Raw genomic sequence first — 15048 nt, 5'->3', positions numbered from 1 at the left:
TTCAGCTGCAACATGGGTCTCACTGGCGCCACCAAGACCTCGTTCGCGAACATTCCCAGTACGTGTCCTGGCTTGGAGAAAGGGATGGAGAAAGGGATGAGCTGACAATCAGACAATACCAACCCAAAGTGGTGGCTTGATGCTGGACTCCGACGGAATGTACTGCACTGCGCGGGTATCTGCCTCTGCCCCTTCTACCTAGGATGTGCGTCTTCTCTCATCGACCAGGATGAGCTTACATGCCAGATGATCAGTCTCTCCTTGCCGGACTCCAGGCCATTCCAGCATGGCAAACGTGAGTCTGTGTACGAATTTAGCTGATCCATAGATACTTTGACAAGCCGACCGGAACGTATCTCGGTATCATCGCAGCTAGTATCTTCCTCCCTGCCCTCCTGGTCGCCTTTATTGCCGACTATCTCTGCACCGCATTCGGGAGGAAGCGGATCATCTACGTCGGCTCTGTTCTCATTGTTATCGGCGGGATCTTCAACGCGCTCTCGCAGTCCGGTGGGCAGTTCATGGGAGGTAAGTGCCTCTTCGACCGTGACAGTCAGGACATAGCTGATGTTAGCGCGCGTGATCATCGGTACTGGCGGAGCTATCACAAAGGTCGCTGCCCCTGCTCTCCTCCAAGAGATCGCACACCCTCGGTTGCGCGGTACCATCGGCACCCTATAGTGAGTCTTTCGCTCCGCGCGCTGTTCATCGCTGACCCGAAGCTACTCCTTCTACTACTTTGGCTCGCTCACCGCTGCCTGCATGAGCAGTACGTACATCCCTTTACCCAGCTCACAACAGTTGCCGGTCTTTACATCAAATCCGAATGGAGCTGGCGCCTTCCGTGTATCGTCCAGATAATCGGACCGGTCTTCGTCATGGCGCTCATCGTTACCGCTCCCGAGTCGCCTCGCTGGCTCGCGAAGAAGGGGCGGCTCGACGAAGCGCGCGCGGTGCTGGTCAAGCATCACGCCAATGGGGATTCGGACGACGCGCTCGTTGAGTGGCAATTCGGCGAGATCCTCTCTGCCCTGCATTCCGAATCGCTCGTCGGCAAGTCCAGCTATGTGAGTCATGCATGTGGAGACCTCAGACATTGCTGATATGGTAGCTGGACTTCTTCAAGACCCCTGGCAATCGTAAGCGGCTCTGGATCAACTGTCTTCTGGGCCTCGCGTCCAACTGGGTCGGAAACGGCATCATCACCTAGTAAGTACGCTGCCAGGCTATGCTGAGACCAGTTACCTCGCTCCTGTTTTACGGACAGTCGGTATCACCGATCCGCCCACCATCTTATCCATCAACATCGCCTTAGGTAAGCTTATTCCCGGACACAGCTGATGACGGCCGCCTGGAACTGGATGGTATCCTTTGGCGCGGGCACCAAGTCGGAGCGTCTCGGACGTCGTTTCCTCTGGCTTGCCTCCAACTTTGGCATGGCCGTATCCTTTGCGTTCGTCATGGGTCTTTCGGCAGCGTTTGCGCAGACTGGGAGTGCCGCTACTGGGTAGGTCTCTTCCCTGGCGGTGGGTGCATGAGCTAAACTGCAGACTGGCCGTAGTCCCCTTCCTGTTCGTGGTCCACTTCTTTTACGACATTGGCTACATCACCATGAACTATTCATACACCGTCGAGATCATGTCTCCGTCCATGAGGACTAAGGGGCTGGCGCTGTACATCTTCTTCAATAATTTGGGTAACGCGTGAGTATACCTCTTCTTTCCTCTTGATTCTTGGCTGACATGTTAGGTTCAACCAATTCGTGAACGTGAGTCTTGCCTTTTCTGGTGTCATTCCCGCGCTAATTCCAGCCCATCGCACTCGCCGCTCTGACTTGGAAGTAGTGAGTTTCCATCTTTCCAGGCGAGACAGGGAGTCGAGCGCTGATCCCCAGTTATGCCGTCTACATTGCCATCGATGTCTGCCTCGGCATCGTCGTCTACCTTTACTTTCCCGAAACGGCCAAGATGTCCATCGAGGAGATCTCTATGATCCTGGACTATCCCTTGAAGGATGGGCGGCAGCGAGTCATGGAGGTCATGGAGGAGAGAAGGCTGGCTGAGGCGAGTGAGGTGGCGAGGACCAAGGGGCTCGATGAGGGGGGAAAGATGGAGGTTTCGCACGTTGAGGAGCTTAAGCGCTAGGAATAGCGTACATTGTTGATACGCTTACTAGGCTATATGATTGTTTGCTTCATGCAAGATTGGCAGAAGTGAGGGAAACGGGGACGCAGCCAGATGCAGCTCAGGCCGGTCACTGATTCGACACGGCCAGGAGTTGACGCTTGGGCGACCGATAATCATGAGTGGAAGATGCGGCTGTTCTGCGCGCCGACCCATAATTACAGGGCACATTGCCGTCTTTGTAGGCGCCCCCACCTCATGATCGCCAGCGACCCAAGGAACAGCTGCACTTCTTGCTTTGGGTGGCAAACAGCAACTAACCATGCCGAGAAAATGACGTAATTTCTTTTCGGCCGAACGGTAACTCTGCTGCGGTCTCCCCTTTGCTCGAGTCATCTTGCAGCTTACCAGTCCATCATCATATGGCATGCCGATACTTCTACCGACTCCCGGCTCTAGCTGGACGACTAGTCTGACCGCTACTCACTTCTTGCAGGCTCGTGGCTATCCTCAATCCTCTCGAGTCCAGAACAAACAGAAAACGCGAGAATTATCCGTCAACCGAACCATTACCCTGCCAAGACCAAGCGAACCCCATGCATATCCGCTGATTGCGCGGGGTAGAGATGTCCGATAGGGACCCCCATGGTCCTCCGGACGTCTTCCCCGCGAGTCCGACGCCCGACGAGCGCGCTCGCCCAAGTTGCAATTGCAACTCTCAGCTGTGAGCAGATATAACCAGCGCGATGAGGAGTAGTCTCCCCAGATCTCACTCATCTCGTTCATCATGGGTCTCAGCGGCGCAACCACCACCTCTTTCGCTCACATTCCCAGTGCGTATCTAGGCTGACCGAGCTGACTGTAGACAACACCAAGCCGCAATGGTGGAAGGATTCGGGACTTAGGCGGAACGTGCTCCACTGCGCGGGTGTCTGTCTTTGCCCATTCTACCTAGGATGTGAGTACGCGTACGAGCTCGGCTGACGGTAGATGATCAGTCCCTCCTCGCCGGTCTCCAAGCTATCCCGGGATGGCAGACATACTTTGGTCGTCCCACCGGTACCTACCTCGGCATCATCGCTGCGAGTATCTTCCTCCCCGCGCTCATTGTCGCCTTTGTCGCCGACTATCTCTGTACCGCGTTCGGTCGCAAGAAGATCATCTACGTCGGCTCGCTCCTCATCGTCATCGGTGGTGTCTTCAACGCCTTGTCCCAGTCCGGTGGCCAGTTCATGGGAGGTGAGTAAGGGCTAGGCTCAGCTAACAGTAGCGCGTGTCATTATCGGTACCGGTGGAGCCATCACCAAGGTTGCCGCGCCTGCGTTGCTCCAGGAGATCGCCCACCCGCGGTACCGCGGTACCATCGGTACCTTATAGTAAGTCTTACACCGAAGTAGGCTGACTGTAGCTACTCCTTCTACTACTTTGGCTCCTTGACCGCCGCGTCCATGTGCAGTGAGTACACGTATAGGCATCACTGACAACAGTTGCCGGCCTTTACATCAAGTCAGAGTGGACCTGGCGGCTTCCTTGCATGATCCAGATCGTTGGCCCGTTCTTCGTCATGGCCCTCCTCATCACCGCGCCAGAATCCCCTCGCTGGCTCGCCAAGAAGGGTCGTCACGAAGAGGCCCGCGCTGTTCTCGTCAAGCATCACGCCAATGGGGACGACGAGGACCCGCTCGTCGAGTGGCAGTTTGGCGAGATGCTCTCCGCTCTTCAGGCTGAAGCCAAAGTCGGACAGGCCAGCTACGTGAGTCCTAGCCAAAGCCGAGCTGACCTCAGATGGACTTTTTCAAGACGCCCGGAAACCGCAAGCGCCTCTGGATCAATTGTCTCTTGGGTCTTGCATCGAACTGGGTCGGGAACGGGATCATCACTTAGTAAGTCGAGGCTTGGCTGTGCTGACGATAGCTACCTTGCCCCTGTCCTCCGCACCGTCGGCATCACCGCCCCGGACGTTATCCTCAGTATCAACGTCGGCTATGGTGAGTCATTGTCAAGCTTTGCTAATCCCCAGCGGCGTGGAACTGGATGTGCTCCTTTATCGCCGGTACCAACTCGGAGCGCCTCGGTCGTCGATTCCTCTGGCTCGCCTGCAACATCGGTATGGCCGTGTCGTTTGGCTTCGTCATGGCGCTCTCGGGCATTTTTGCGCAGACTGGCAACTCGGCTGTCGGGTGAGTACTTAGGTGCGCTTCGCTGACCCCAGTATCGCCGTCGTCCCCTTCCTCTTTGTCGTCCACTTCTTCTACGACATTGGGTACATCACCATGAACTACTCGTACACCGTCGAGATCATGTCGCCGTCAATGCGTACCAAGGGGCTTGCGCTTTATATCTTCTTCAATAACTTGGGCAATGCGTAAGTCTTACTTCTATCGAGAGTGATCTGTGCTGAACTCCAGCTTCAACCAATTCGTCAATGTGAGTCTATCATGCTCCTGCTTATTCCCTGCTGATCCTAGCCTATCGCTCTTGCCGCCTTGACCTGGAAATAGTGAGTCTTTCTCATCTCGATCGGACATGGCTGACCCTCAGCTACGCCGTCTACATTGCCATCGACCTCTTCATCGCCGTCATTGTCTACTTCTACTTCCCCGAGACCGCCAAGATGTCGATCGAGGAGATCTCGATGATCCTCGACTACCCCCTCAAGGACGGCCGCCAGCGCGTACTCGAGGTTATGGAGGAGCGCCGCGCTGCCGAGCAGGACGAGCTCGCCCGCACCAAGGACATGGACGAGGAGGGCAAGTTGGAGGTGTCTCACATTGAGGAGAGGAAGTAGGGAGAGAGTGTAGTTGTCTAGTCTAGCAAGAAGTATCGCATGCAACTGTCGGATCTTACTTGTGGCTGTTTGATCATGAGCAAAGTTGGCGATACATCAGCTGACTTGGAGGGCCTGGAGACTGTAGTCCATCTGCATGGGGACGCTCTTGGATTGGGCAGTCTAGCTGGCGTCTTGCTCTCAGCAGACCGAGAAGGGACTGGGACTCTATCATGATGTATGAAAGAACTGCCCGGAGCGCACTTTAACTAAGCCAGCGCACTCCAATTGAGAGATGCGTAGCCTGTCGATACCGAGACACCGTTTGAGCGCTCCTTGCTTTGCACTGTTGTCGGAAGGAGCACTACTTCATCTCGAGCTACAGCCCTACCACTACCACCTGAACAACCCATCCGGACTGATCCCGTCCTGCTGCCCACTGGGACCACCCTCACTCGCCCCTAGATCAAACACAAAGTTCTCCAATGTCGGCCCTGACGCAAACGGGTGGAAGAAGAAGTCTGCGAGAGAGTTGTCGGTGTCCACCGTTCCCTGCACGGTAGGACTTGGCGGGCGGGAGGGATCGATCGGCCACGAGCTCCATGGCTGCATCTCATTGTTGAACGACAGCTGAGGGGCCATGACGACTGGGAGAGGCTCGTCCGGGTTGCGCTTGGGCATATTGGACAGCCGCCGTATGACCGCGGCAGAGACCACCTCGAACGCGTCCCGCATCCGTGCCGTCCCATGTTGACTTTCTATCATCAGCTTGCTCGTGCTCGTACTCACCAGTCATCCCCTCCAGTACCTGCGAGCAGGACTGTATGTCCAACACCGCATCGATCAAGGACGGTACAATCTCCCATTCGTGCTTTGCCGCCACCCACAGTGCGTTCAGATACGTCACGCCCGCGACGAAGACATGATGGATGGCGAGCCAGACGAAGTTGACCGTCTTTTGCCGCCACATCGCCTTGTAGGTCCGCATGAGGAAGCTCGACGCCGCGAGGGCGCGCTTGAGGGATTCTTGGTCCGGCGTGGGGTTGCCCGGGTTGGGGCGGAAGAGGAGGAGTTGAGAGAGGTTGTAGTGGAGGTCGAGCCAGCGAGGGGTGAGGAGCTCGTCGGGTTGAGAAAAGTAGCCAAAGCGCCATTGGTCTAGACGCTGCGACATGCCGGTGAGCCATTCGGTGGACGGCGGGACAGATTTCGAAGCGGCGACGGTGAAGAGGCGCTGGTAGATTTCCGCTTGGAGCATCCGGAGGCGGATGTGATGGATGACGGATTCTTTGCGGTGGTGAGGTGGGGCATTGGGAGTGGAGAGTTCGTCATCAGAAGCGAGCGAGGGGAACTGGATCAGCTTATTCGAAGGTAGACTCACTCTTGTGCTGATCCAGTCGCTAACGATCCCGGGTGGTCGGCCAAGCGCGACTGCGATCTTGTGATCGAGGCAGTAAGTTCTGAGTAAGCTTTGTCAGAGGCGGACTTACGCCCAGAAGAGCCGACGCCGCATATCTAGCTGGAGAGGGGTATAAAAGTGCTTGTTGGTGCCTTCGGCATCGAGGTGTAGGCCTAGATCGAAGGTTGTGCGCACAGCATTCCCGGTGAGTTCCCAGATATCTAATCAGCCATGCCTTGCTTGAACTCACCTCCTGCTTCTGGCTTTCGCAAGACATACTGCAGGACCAGATGCATCGCTTGGAGCTTGGCGATGCCAGATTTGCCCAGTACGGCTGGAAAGTACAGCTGCGCCTGGGACCAGTAATCTATCAGCGCATCCATCTGGAAAACTCACCATTTGCCCGCTGAGCCATAGCGGACGCCCTGTCCCTGCTGTTGTAGGTACACCAAATCGCCAATAAGACTGATCAGTACCGTATCGCCCAAAACTCACTGTACGCTGTGAAGGCGTCCCCCTGCGATCCCCTCCCTTCGTACAGACGCGACACCTGATGATGTAGCGTCGGCTCATACACGATCGGAAACGCCGTATTGATCTGGGTCAAGAAGAAATGTACCGCGAGGTCCATATCTCCTCTTAACGGCAGATCATTGATCGCCAGATCGTCATCACTCCCCACACCGATAAAGTCCTCGTCGCTGTTTTCGAGGACGACCTGGTCCAGGTCCGCTGCGGAGGGAAGGCGGTCGAAGAGCTGGGATGAGGAAGGGGGGATACGGGTATGGCTGTGGATGTCGAGCCGGTTCGTGTCGAGTCGATCACGAGGTGAGGCGTGTGTCCTCGATGGGGCCGACGGGGCCGAAGCGGGCGACATGGACACTGCTGCTTCCTTCCGAGCCGGGATGGTCTGGCGGCGTTTTGCGGGAGGTTCGCCGTTCTCCATGGATCGGACTTGCGCCTCGAGACGCTGTACATATCTAATCAGCAAAGTCAGAGCGGGAACTCACTGTAATGTCGGTAAAGCGTTGGTCTTGTCTTGATACTCGCAGTCCACCTTGGCTTTGATACATGAAGTACAAGCTGGTCTTTCGCAGGTACACTGTATCAGCTAAGCCTACAGGAGGGCTCACCTTGGTCTTGCGAGATCGGCAGCGGATACAGGCGTTGGCGGGACGACCAGTGACGACGCGGTTGGCAGCGGGGTCGTCGTCTTGAACCGAGGCTTGCACTGACGACTGTCGCTGCGGCTGGAGCTGGGGCTGGGGCGGAGGCGCTGCAGAAGGCCCAGGCTGCTGAGTTTCGTCCATCTTCTTGTTGCTGTGAATTCAGTAGAGCTGGGGCGGGTAGTGCCTAGATAGCGTGGTGTAGCAAAGACAGCTTAGAGCTTCGACTGTGCCTTCGCTCTGGCTGCTTGGGCGGACCATAGCTCAGACCATAGCTTTCGGCTTCTACGTCTTCTACGCCGCTATGCCGGCATTGCGAACCTTATCGCTTAAACTATCGGCAATTGACGGCCCGACTGATAGATATATGATATCGCTGCTCCGAACGGCCGAAGCTCTCGGCCATCTGGAGCAGTTTCCCGACGCGCTTGCTAGCTGTCGGGAGGTGTCCGAGTACAGCGAGGAGTAGCACCACCCAGCATGGGCTAGAGCATGGGGGGCTTAGGCTCAGATACACTTATCAACAGCCAACACTTTTCCGTCCTTCTATCATCCTCGCCTCACCTTCCCACCCCAGACCGTTACCCATCGCTCACTTTCAGCTCCCCGCCTATCAATCAGCACCCAGCACCCAGCAAGATGTCCCGCTTCCACTTCCCTGTCAAGGAGCAGCCGCAGCACGTCCTGGACCTGAACCTCCCGCCCAACATGTCCTGCACCCTCCTCCGGAAACGCAACATCGCCATTAAAGAGATGCCTCTGCCGATTCTCCAGCCAGACGGCGTTCTAGTCAAGGTCATCGCTACCGGTGAGCTCCCCTCACACTTTGCGGACCATACTCGGGGACTATAGCTGATCCTAGGCATCTGCGGCTCCGACATGCACAACTTCCTCGCTGGCGGCGTGGGCGGCCGACCGCCCGCCAAGAACCTCGTGATGGGTCATGAATCCTCCGGGGAGGTCATCGCCATCGGCGAGCTGGTCACGACGCACAAGGTCGGTGATCGCGTCGCGATCGAGCCTGGACTCCCGTGTCGTCGGTGTGTCAACTGCAAGAATGGGCGGGTGAACATCTGTCTGGAGATGAAGTATTGCGGTGCCCCTGGCTCGGTCGGGTCGTTGGCTAGGTAAGCTCGGCTACTCTCGACGTACACCTGGTCTGAGCTGATGATCCCCAGGTTTCACGCCTTGCCGGCCGACATGGCGCCCAAGATCCCCGATAACGTCTCGTGGGAAGAAGCAGGCAGTATCCAGCCTCTCGCCGTGAGTTCCAGAGCCCATTTCTTGGCTGTGCGCGCTGACACTTAGGTCGGCGTCCAGATCGGCAAGCGCGCAGATATCCGCCCTCACCAAACCATCGCCATTTTGTGAGTGGTGTCCTTCCTTTGCTCTGGTGTCTCGCTGACAGTCCAGTGGCTGCGGTCCGATCGGTCTCATCACCGCAGCCGTATCGCACGCCTACTCTGCCAGCAAGATCATCGCGTTCGACCACAACCCCGAGCGCGTGGCTTTTGCCAAAAAGTACATCTCCCCCTTGACCGGCAAGCCCATCATCGACCACGTGTTCCTCACTGAGCCGCTGCCTACTACGCCCCCGACCGGTGCTGCGCAGCTCAACGGGCACGCCCACGGTAACGGTAATGGTCACGCCCACGCCAATGGCGACGCCGACGGCGACGGTGATAGTCTTTCGGAGCGTATCGGGGAGAACGGTTCTGGCGCTGGGATCGGAGATGGCGAGTTCCCGCCGGACGACGACCGCCACATCCCCATCGGGGACCATAAATGGGAATGGGCCAAATTACGCGCGGGGTCTTACCTCAAGCAAGCGGGGATGAGCGGCGAGGACGGGGTTGACCGGGTTATCGAAGCCACGGGGGCGGAGGATTGTATGATGATGGGTATAGCGATGGCCAAGCAAGGCGCTACGTGTAAGTCCCAGCCTTCTTTCCTGCCCAGCTCTCGGTGGCCAAAGCTGACAGACAGACCTGGCCGTCGGACTATCACACCAACAGTCCCACTGGTTCCCCACGCTCGCAGTGACCAACAAGGAGATTGACGTCCGGGGAATCACGCGCTACACGTCGAGCTGTTTCCCGTCCGCGCTCGAGATGCTCTCGAGGGGGACCGTCGACTTGAAGTCACTCATTACCATTGCGTTTCCCCTGAGTCAGAGCCAGCAGGCGTTTGAGGCGGTCGCGAGTGGGAAGCAGATGAAGGTTATTATTAAGAACCAGGAGGTTTAGTAGTGAGCGTATGCAGTACATGTACAGTAGCTGTGCGGAGACATCAAGCAGTAGGGTCACTCGCTTCGTAGCTCCTTAGTCCAGAAGCAACTGATACCCCTCGTCAGTAAACCAGGGCAAGTCAGCAAAAGGTCAGCTTCGCCTAGCGCGTCAGGCAAGTACTTCTTTCATCATTCTACCACCATCAACCCCTACTTCCCGCCTGGAGTCTAGTGCTTCTTATGCGCAGGCCCATCGACGGCCTTTTCGACCTGGCCCGCAATCCCATCCTTGGACGCGTCAAACTGAGACCCGATCGCACCGTCCTTGGAGAAGGGACCGCCAATCTTCTCGCCGATCTGGCCGATGGAGCCGTCGGCTGGTGGGTTAGCGAGGTTCTGATGAGAGAAAAGTGTAGGGAGAGTGGAGCAAGGATGTGCAGATGAAGGGGAGGGTGGGAGGGGCCTTGTGGGTGGACAAGTGATGATGAGGGTATGGGAAAATGCAGGAAGGGTACATTGACAGGTTGGCCAGGTGACTTGTGAGATATGATAGGAGGACTAGAAGGGGATACGTTCAAGAGAGAGGCGAGTGGGACTGAAACTCACGGTTGAACTGCTTGCCTACGGCGCCAGCGGATGAGATGACCGATGGGTTCTGATGATCAGCTACTTTTCGCATCCGTATCATTCGCGCCCCCTCCCCCGAGCTCTCGACCTGCAGTGCCCATCACCCTCCCATCTCTCCTCCCCTGTCCCTCCCCGATCTCCCCCTTCCATCTGCCCCAAACTCAGGCTGATCAGGTACTCACCTCGGGGCTCGAATCAGCCGCGGCACCCGCCAACTTAGCGGCCTTATCGACCTTTTGCCCCGCAGTCGTATGCGGCTCGCTCAACGCCGCGTCCGCGCCCTCCATCACCTTCCGGGCGGTCGACTTGGCATTGGGGTCTTGGGAGGCGTACGATCGCGCCGCGACGAACGAGGTGCGCGCGGGGACGGTGGACCGAAAGAGGGCGGTGCGGATCATGGGCATTGTGTGTGGTGTGTTTGGTGTGTGTGGGGTGTGGGAAGGTTCGTGAGTAGGATCGAGGGTTGTTGGGTGGATAAGGGGATCAGAGACAAGGGGGATCGGGTATCTATATACAGCTGAAGCGAGCAGCGGCAGTGATCACCTGTGATGTCATTTGTTTCCGCATACCTCGTCACTGTCAGACTCTAGACTCAGACAGTTGGTGCCCATCTCCCGACTTCATCACGGAGGTCTGCGGCGTTAGGATTATCCCAGCAAAGCATTTCAGAATCAAGCAGGCAACGGTTCTAGCAAAGCTACTCAGGAGGCAAGGACACTCGGGTGAAGGAAGACCGGCGGCGGGGCCGCCTCGTCGCTCGCAAGGATAGGTACTAAACAACTAGATACAGTAGTCTACAAAGATGGTACTCGTATACTACACAACGGGTCCGGCTTGTCAAGCTCTTATGTAGCTCTAGACACCCCAGAGACCCCTCGGCCTCCCCCTCTGGCCGTCCCCCTGCCCCTGTCCCGACCTAGACATAGGATACAGTCCGCCCACCCGAGTACGGGCCGGCGGCGGGCCCGCCTCGTCGCTCGCAAGAGGCCCCAGCCCGAACCCCTGCGCATCCAACAACTCGTGCTCGTCCCCATCCCCCTCATCTCTGGTCGGAACGGGCCGCCCCCGCATCCCATAAAACCCCCTCTGGATATCCCTCAATCCCGCCGCCCAGTCCCTTAGCGCGTTGGTATAGTACCTCGGATCTCTTGGTCCTATTCCCCCTCCCCCTCCACCCACCGCTCCGCTCGTCGAAGTGGTGACCGCCTCCCCCTCCCCCCGTCCCGCCGCCGCCTCGGCCTGCGCCGCCTCGCTCTCCCTCTGCGCCGTCCTCAACCCCCTCTCAAACCTCTTGACTCTCCACCATCCCCCCAAGCTCGTCAGAATCAAAAACCACCCCACGCTCATCAACAGAAAGCTAAACCACTCGTTCGCGCGCCCCACATCCTGCGCACTCGGCAGCTGCAGCATCTCGCTCAGCGTCTCATTATGCCCCAGCGCGTAAATCTCCGCCTCGTGGATATTGTGCAGGATCACAGGGGGTGAACCGGGCGGGAGGAGGGGGTCTTTGATTTGCGCGGGCCAGGGCGAGCCGGGTCCCCAGAGCGCTTCGATCGCTTGTTCGGCTGCGACTTCTTCGGGCGTCTGCGCGGTGGGGTCGGTAGGTTCCGATCCGGGGGATGAGGCGGGGAAGTGGCCGGTCGATATAAGGTCTTCAGCGCGGGATCGGAGGGTGAAGCCGAATTGAATGAGGGTGCACCCGAGCCCAACGCGAGAGCCGTACTTGGCCGCGTGGGTCGTGTGGAGGACGTAGGTGAGGAGGAAGCCGACGAATTGGAATGAAAAGGAGACAATCACTGCTGTCAGCAGAGAAAAACGGATTGGCTTACAGTTCCAGAAGAATCCAAAGAAATTGCCGGTAGGCATCCCGTCGATCAGGATCTCGTCCCCGCTCATCGACGAATGGAGGGGACCGAACGGCGAGTTGGAGCTGGGGAGAACGACCGTTGTGTCCCAGTAGGGAGGTACCGCGTCCCTCAATGCGGCTTGGTAGGTCTAGATGTCAGCTATAACCGTGCCAGACTCTGCCGATACTCACAGGAGGAGCATCCTTTGATTCTAGCTCTGGTACATAATCCACTCCCGGTGGAGGAACAACCATCTCCTGCCCCGGCCTCGCCGCCAGGTTCCCAAACACCCCCGACTGCCCCGCGCCCAACACTCTCCCGCCCGCCGCCGCACTCGCCCGTCTTGGCAGAAACGCTGAAGGTAAAATCCCACCGAGGAAATGGCGTGCTTGACCAGGCCGGACCGCTGGCGAGAGGGGGAGCTGGCCATTTGTATTCCCCTCGGCGGGGTTCGAGGCGTCGTGCGGGAATTGATATTCAGGCGGGGACGAGGAAGACGGGGGTTGCGTCTGAGGCGTATCAGCCGTGTACAATGGGGATATGCATGCAAAACGGACACGAGCAATAGCTAAGACTAAGCTTACATAGTCGCGCTCGAAATCGTAATCTCCAGGGACTGGCATCACGCGTTCGCGATCTGCGCGCGCGGCCGGGTGGCTCGCTAATAACCCTCGTGTCTCCCCGCCATGCTCTAGATCGTCATCCTCGTCGGGCCCGTCAAAGGCTCGGTCCATCTCGTCCGGATCGGGCAAAGGAGCGTGGGGCCGGGAGGGTCGGAATGAAGAAAGGGACGAGATGGACGGGCGGCGAAGTGTCGATATGGAGCCAGATCGACGAGCCGATCCCGAAGGGGGCGAGGACGAGGACGGGACGGGTTGATATCGCGACATCGTGGCGGTACTGATTATCAGCCGAGGCCTACATGATACAATTCAGGGATGACGATCGGACGATAGGAAAGGCTCAGAGGGTGGTGCATGAAGTGTAATATCCAAATTGTGCCCAACTCAAACCCCTCTCCACGAGCGCCGCAGTCCCCGAGAGGACCGGACTGGAAGAGGGGCGAGAGGACAGTCACGACTTCTGATTCTAATCATAGCCAGGGAGGGGAGGGGAGAGGAGCGGTGTGAAGAGACGGGAAAAAGAGGACGTTACTCACGACTTCTGAGTCTACAAGCGCTAGCGGTTCCGAGGCGGCCCCTGCCGCCGACTGGAAGGGACTCGGGACTGGAACGGACTTTGAAGAACGGGCGCTAGAGGTTCCGAGGCGGTCCCTACTGCCGACTCGCCACAGTTACTGAAAGGGACTCGGGATGGAACGGACTTGGGAGGGCGGGCGTCCCGAGGTCGAGGGACTGGAGTGAAATTCGGAGGACGGGTGGTTCCGAGGCGACCACAATTGCCGAGAGTAAGGAGGAGAGAGGATGAGTACGAGTCAGTAGGTGGAGAGGTGAATACTAATGATACAGTCGAGAAAGAGAGGGGTGAAAGGACAAGATAGCGAGAGTTTGGTCAACACAGCGACGGCCAAGCGCCAAGGTCAGGTCAGGTCAGCGTAAATCAGATTCCGGCTATATTTGATCCCCCTTTTACTTCTTCTGGTAGGTTCTAGCGTATGTATTACTAGGAATGACGTGGCGCCACTCACTCACCCGCTACGTCACCGCCGGCTCCGCCTCCGCTAAGCGAGGGAGTCACTCGACCCTCTCTCCTCCTTTCATACCTATACATCGACTCCCATCTACACTACACTACATTACAGCTCACCACACACACACAGCAACAATGGTCGCATCAGAGAAAGTCCAGTCTGCTCAGACGGTCATCTACCGCCCGAACGAGCACGCGGACGAGTATATCGTCTTCATTGATGACGAGGCAGAGGTGAGCTTCCTAGCCATCGCCAGAAGGATGGGCATAGCTGATGAGACAGTACAACGCCTGGAAGGAGGACAAGTCGATTGCGCTCGCGAGGTTTGTGGGGCAGTTCTCGATTGTAAGTTCAGTTTCAGTCTAGGTCAAAGCGGTGTGCAGCTCGGACTCGAGTTTGGGTTGAACGATGGGAGAAAGGAAGAAGAAGGAGGAGATGGCTCTCGCTAGTTTGGCCAGTCTCTCAAATGCGTCAGAGGAAGAGCGTCTCGCTGGTCGTCAAACCTCTCTCATATCTACCTGGCTCTTCCAACCCCCCTCCCTCTGTAGCCCTGCACCCTTATCCCCTTCCTCTCTCTCACATCCCTCCCGTCTTTATTCCGCTCCCGAGTCTGAATACACTATGCCTCGACGATAGCCGCTGACTCACAGTTCAAATCCTCCACCTCGGGCCACACCGGGACCCTCGGCGAGGTGTCCAAGCAGGAGATCGAGAATGTCTTCTTTGGCGACGAGAAGAATGTCAAGGATAAGTCTGTCGAGTGAGTAACAGTTTTCTCTTAGCCTGTGTGTCGAGTATCGAGTGTCGAGGGTTGTCGTGGGTTATGCAGAGGGGCGGGCGGTGGGGATCGGGTCACGGCGTTTTGCTGCGTTGTCTTGACTTCCGCTCTTCCCCTGGTCAACATCGTCATCGCTGCTTTGCTCGTCCTTTTATCCCTCTGGCTCGTCTTTTTCCACCCCTGCCCCTCTACTTTCCACTTGTAACCACCCTCTTCCTCGTCCTTACCCATGACTGCCCCCTCTTCTCTCTCCGACTATACCATGACCCCTAAACCCCTCACCCCTCACCTGGTGACTTTAGCTAACCCCGCAGAGCCGCCATCCTCATCATTCTCAAATCCGGTACCGTCCACAAGGGCAACATGGAGCACTCGGGCAAAATGTCCAAGAATGACGCAAGGGGCGGAGCCAACCACGGTACCGGCGCGTTCATGGGCCGTTAAGCCTTGAGCGCGGCGGGGGCGG

The 15048-nt window shown here is 57.4% G+C and overlaps 7 protein-coding genes across 7 annotated transcripts; 4 read left to right on the top strand and 3 right to left on the bottom strand.

Moving 5' to 3' along the window:
• Nucleotides 1-12: 12 nt before the first annotated feature.
• On the top strand, nucleotides 13-2144 carry MKK02DRAFT_42157 (general substrate transporter; the record flags this gene model as incomplete). Its single annotated transcript, XM_053091860.1, has 14 exons — nucleotides 13-58; nucleotides 113-205; nucleotides 247-295; nucleotides 329-528; nucleotides 575-680; nucleotides 723-769; nucleotides 802-1067; nucleotides 1112-1209; nucleotides 1242-1266; nucleotides 1338-1507; nucleotides 1551-1703; nucleotides 1750-1768; nucleotides 1812-1843; nucleotides 1895-2144. The coding sequence occupies 14 exons, from the start codon at nucleotides 13-15 to the stop codon at nucleotides 2142-2144; spliced, it is 1554 nt and encodes a 517-aa protein (XP_052947563.1).
• Nucleotides 2145-2910: 766 nt separating this feature from the next.
• Nucleotides 2911-4911, top strand: MKK02DRAFT_35903 (general substrate transporter; the record flags this gene model as incomplete). The annotated part of the gene is made up of 13 exons (XM_053089294.1): nucleotides 2911-2956; nucleotides 2989-3081; nucleotides 3114-3362; nucleotides 3394-3499; nucleotides 3532-3578; nucleotides 3611-3876; nucleotides 3909-4006; nucleotides 4038-4111; nucleotides 4144-4303; nucleotides 4336-4488; nucleotides 4532-4550; nucleotides 4592-4623; nucleotides 4665-4911. 13 exons carry the CDS (start codon nucleotides 2911-2913, stop codon nucleotides 4909-4911), a joined length of 1590 nt encoding a protein of 529 aa, XP_052947562.1.
• Nucleotides 4912-5283: 372 nt separating this feature from the next.
• On the bottom strand, nucleotides 5284-7596 carry MKK02DRAFT_31354 (uncharacterized protein; the record flags this gene model as incomplete). Its single annotated transcript, XM_053088270.1, has 9 exons — nucleotides 5284-5648; nucleotides 5680-6247; nucleotides 6269-6356; nucleotides 6378-6507; nucleotides 6537-6639; nucleotides 6683-6717; nucleotides 6782-7256; nucleotides 7297-7374; nucleotides 7420-7596. The coding sequence occupies 9 exons, from the start codon at nucleotides 7594-7596 to the stop codon at nucleotides 5284-5286; spliced, it is 2019 nt and encodes a 672-aa protein (XP_052947561.1).
• A 495-nt stretch (nucleotides 7597-8091) lies between these two features.
• Nucleotides 8092-9698, top strand: MKK02DRAFT_42154 (xylitol dehydrogenase; the record flags this gene model as incomplete). The annotated part of the gene is made up of 6 exons (XM_053091859.1): nucleotides 8092-8260; nucleotides 8315-8579; nucleotides 8631-8715; nucleotides 8761-8819; nucleotides 8866-9383; nucleotides 9439-9698. The coding sequence occupies 6 exons, from the start codon at nucleotides 8092-8094 to the stop codon at nucleotides 9696-9698; spliced, it is 1356 nt and encodes a 451-aa protein (XP_052947560.1).
• A 209-nt stretch (nucleotides 9699-9907) lies between these two features.
• MKK02DRAFT_31352 (uncharacterized protein) lies at nucleotides 9908-10710 on the bottom strand (the record flags this gene model as incomplete). Its single annotated transcript, XM_053088269.1, has 3 exons — nucleotides 9908-10056; nucleotides 10286-10334; nucleotides 10489-10710. 3 exons carry the CDS (start codon nucleotides 10708-10710, stop codon nucleotides 9908-9910), a joined length of 420 nt encoding a protein of 139 aa, XP_052947559.1.
• A 451-nt stretch (nucleotides 10711-11161) lies between these two features.
• Nucleotides 11162-13043, bottom strand: MKK02DRAFT_31351 (putative metal ion transport-related protein; the record flags this gene model as incomplete). Its single annotated transcript, XM_053088268.1, has 4 exons — nucleotides 11162-12102; nucleotides 12136-12301; nucleotides 12345-12662; nucleotides 12738-13043. 4 exons carry the CDS (start codon nucleotides 13041-13043, stop codon nucleotides 11162-11164), a joined length of 1731 nt encoding a protein of 576 aa, XP_052947558.1.
• Nucleotides 13044-13938: 895 nt separating this feature from the next.
• On the top strand, nucleotides 13939-15026 carry MKK02DRAFT_42151 (ribosome maturation protein; the record flags this gene model as incomplete). Its single annotated transcript, XM_053091858.1, has 4 exons — nucleotides 13939-14037; nucleotides 14087-14149; nucleotides 14455-14564; nucleotides 14897-15026. 4 exons carry the CDS (start codon nucleotides 13939-13941, stop codon nucleotides 15024-15026), a joined length of 402 nt encoding a protein of 133 aa, XP_052947557.1.
• Between the last annotated feature and the right edge of the window lie 22 nt (nucleotides 15027-15048).

The sequence above is a fragment of the Dioszegia hungarica genome (genome assembly GCF_025882075.1).
Source record: "Dioszegia hungarica strain PDD-24b-2 chromosome Unknown MKK02contig_6, whole genome shotgun sequence".
NCBI lineage: Eukaryota > Fungi > Basidiomycota > Tremellomycetes > Tremellales > Bulleribasidiaceae > Dioszegia > Dioszegia hungarica.
The sequence above is the reverse complement of the archived record's forward strand: the minus strand, read 5'-3'. Positions and strand labels throughout refer to the sequence as shown.